Raw genomic sequence first — 1,214 nt, forward strand, 5'->3', positions numbered from 1 at the left:
TCTCAAAAATTTAATTTTACTCCTTTTTCTTTACAAAATTTTACAAAGTTAAATGGCATTGCAAATTCAAGCCTCGATTGCCAACTCAATTGGAGTCTTTACTAATGGCTCGGGGGTGACTCGTATGGTCTATCCGGATGGGTTTACACCTCAAATGGGCAAACGAGTCACTTTTGGTGTCAAATGTATGGCTGACAATGGGTCTCAAGGCGAACCCAAGCTTGACGTTGAAGCTACCTCACCCAATCCTACTACTATCTCGTCATCAGTCTCCCCTAAGTCCAAACCTACGCCTAAGGTGAGTTTTTTCGTTTAAAATTAAATAATCTCAACTCATGCCAATAAAAAAGGGTTTTTAATGGTAACTTTCCGTTTATTTGTTGGTATACTTTTTGATCCAAATTATATCCGTTTTAATTGAATTTTTGGTTAAATTGATATTGGACACTAGCTAGCTAGTTTTCTTAAGCTCTTCATTAAGTATTAATTAATTAATAATAAGTGTATATTAATTACCATAAAAAAAAAAAGTGAACTTGAAATTATTCATTTGATAATTCTACCTCTTGTCAACAAGCTCGGATTTGTGGGTAAGCGGGGTCTGCCTGCAAATGCCTAGGGCCTAAAGTTTAAGGGGCCCAAAGTCATTAAACCCTTTTAAATTATTTTTTTAAAAAAACTAAATCTAAACCCATTCTTTCTTCACGCGTGAAATTGGAAAAGTTGGGTAGAATTGAAAGCCAATTAATACACCGCCATTTCCTCCTCTTTGCATCTTCCATTCCAAGTCCCAATCATCTTTTCCATGGTTTTTCTTCTCCCTTTCTTAATTCTTTTCTCAATCTCATCTATAATTATTCATTATTCCTTTTTTCAATTTAATTTAGAGGGAGATATATCCCTTAAAAATATCAACAATTTACTATCCTTAATTTTCATTTCATCTATTACACTTTATTTCATGAATTATGAGGAACTTTTTTTTTGATTATTAATTTTATTTTTCTATGAACTTTTAGTCAAATCTGTTTTATATTTATTTTTTGATTTTTTTTTTCGAATTTATAATCTGGTAGATGATTTTGTAATTATTTGTGTAATTGATGGAGTGGATGAAGATTGATGCAAAACTATTGAATTTTGCTTTAGTGCTTGTACTAAGGACAATTTGTAATATTTTATAAACAATATGAATTTTATGTGATTATTCATAT

At 31.0% G+C, this 1,214-nt stretch overlaps 1 protein-coding gene across 1 annotated transcript in view; it reads left to right on the top strand.

Annotated features, from left to right (window-relative positions):
* The window catches only part of LOC130804763 (early light-induced protein 2, chloroplastic-like), a 2,360-nt gene continuing 1,146 nt past the window's right edge, over positions 1 to 1,214 (top strand). The window contains exon 1 of the mRNA XM_057669338.1: positions 1 to 298. Within this exon, the coding sequence (XP_057525321.1) occupies positions 53 to 298 (246 nt within the window). The 5' untranslated portion in view covers positions 1 to 52. The remainder of the gene's footprint in view (positions 299 to 1,214) is intronic.

This window comes from Amaranthus tricolor, chromosome 17 (genome assembly GCF_026212465.1).
Source record: "Amaranthus tricolor cultivar Red isolate AtriRed21 chromosome 17, ASM2621246v1, whole genome shotgun sequence".
NCBI classification, from domain to species: domain Eukaryota; kingdom Viridiplantae; phylum Streptophyta; class Magnoliopsida; order Caryophyllales; family Amaranthaceae; genus Amaranthus; species Amaranthus tricolor.